The sequence below is a fragment of the Dipodomys ordii genome, unplaced genomic scaffold, assembly GCF_000151885.1.
Source record: "Dipodomys ordii isolate 6190 unplaced genomic scaffold, Dord_2.0 Scaffold128, whole genome shotgun sequence".
Classification (NCBI taxonomy): Eukaryota; Metazoa; Chordata; class Mammalia; order Rodentia; family Heteromyidae; genus Dipodomys; species Dipodomys ordii.
Genome location: NW_012267344.1, coordinates 950,287 through 951,850, shown reverse-complemented (window position 1 = coordinate 951,850; position 1,564 = coordinate 950,287). Strand labels below are relative to the sequence as shown.

At 49.1% G+C, this 1,564-nt stretch overlaps 1 protein-coding gene across 1 annotated transcript in view; it reads left to right on the top strand.

Moving 5' to 3' along the window:
- The window catches only part of Ltf (lactotransferrin), a 14,169-nt gene that overhangs the window by 5,169 nt on the left and 7,436 nt on the right, over positions 1 to 1,564 (top strand). The window contains exons 6-7 of the mRNA XM_013030218.1: positions 41 to 53; positions 511 to 682. Coding sequence (XP_012885672.1) covers positions 41 to 53; positions 511 to 682 — 185 coding nt within the window. The remainder of the gene's footprint in view (positions 1 to 40; positions 54 to 510; positions 683 to 1,564) is intronic.

Below are 1,564 nucleotides of genomic sequence, written 5' to 3'. Positions count from 1 at the left end.
CAATGCCTGGGGTGCTCAACCATTTGAACCACGCATCCAGTCCTGCTTTGTGTGTATCCTGGCGTTGGAACTTAAGGCCTGGGCTCTGTCCCTAAAGTTTTTTTTTTTTTTTCTCAAGGCTAGCGCTCAACCACTTTGAGCCACAGCTCCACTTCTGGCTTTTTTTTGGAGATAGACTCAGGGACTATTCCTGCCCAAGGTGACCTTGATCCTCAGATCCAAGTCTCCTGAGTCCCATGAGCCACTTACTGATGCCTGGCTTTTTTTTTTTTTTGCCAATCCTGGGGCTTGAACTCAGGTCCTGAACACTGTCCCTGAGCCTCTTTTATGCAAGGCTAGCACTCTACTACTTGAACCACAGCTCCAGTTTTTTTCTGTGTCTGTGGTACTGAGGAATCAAACCCAGGGCTTCATGCATGCTAGGCAAGCGCTCTACCACTGAGCCACCTTCCCAGGTTCCCCCCTCCCTCTAACATCAGTTTTGGGGTTCCTGTTGCTATTTCAACTTAGGAACGCTTTGGAAAACAGTCATCAGAGTTCAAGCTCTTTGGCTCGCCTGGTGGACAGAAGAATTTACTGTTCAAGGATTTCACCATTGGGTTTTTGAGGGTGCCGCCCAAGATTGACGCTAAGCTCTACCTGGGATCCAGACACATCACTGCGTTCCAGAACCTGAAAGAAAGTGAGTGAACCCCATTGGGCAGGTGCCAATGTGTGGGTGAACCTTCTGAATAGTGGATCCTTTCTGAAGGACTCTTCTATCTCATAGTGACTGGCAGGTGTGTGTGTGTGTGTGTGTGTGTGTGTGTGCACGCGCGCTCTAACACAGACCCACAGAAACACAGACTGTGTCCAAACCCTCCTTGGCCATTTGTTGGGGTGGAGACTGAACTCTGTGTTTACAGAGACAAGGATTAGAAGTCAGAGAAACTCTTCAAAGAATTGGAAATTAGAAACATAGATTCGAGGTGGCTCAGTGGTAGAGTGCTTGCCTTACATGCATGAAGCCCTGGGTTTGATTCCTCAGCACCACATACACAGAAAAAGCCGGAAGTGGCGCTGTGGCTCAAGGGGTAGAGTGCTAGCCTTGAGCAAAAAGAAGTTCAGGGACAGTGCCCAGGCCCTGAGTTCAAGCCCCAGGGCTGGCAAAATACAAAAAAGCAAAGCAAAGAAATGAAGCACAGATTTGAGAAGAAGAGGAGAAGTAGGAATGGAAAAACATGGATCTCACTTTCTTGAAAGTCAGATAGTTTTGTCCCAGTATGCCTGGCTCGTTTGTGGAGATGAGGTCATTCTTCTTTTTGATTGGTTGTGGGGCTTAAACATCTGGGCTTGGGCGCTGTCCCTCAGCTCTTCAGCTCAAGGCGAGCACTCTACCACTTGAGCCACAGCACCACTTCCAGTCTTCTGGTGGTTCATTGGAGATCAGAGTCGAGCGGCCTTTCCTGCCCGGGTTGGCCTTGAACCGCGATCCTCAGATCTCAGCCTCCACTGAGTAGCTAGGATGACAGGCGTGAGCTACTGGGTACCATCCTGCTTCACCCATTGTTTTGTCTATCTCTTC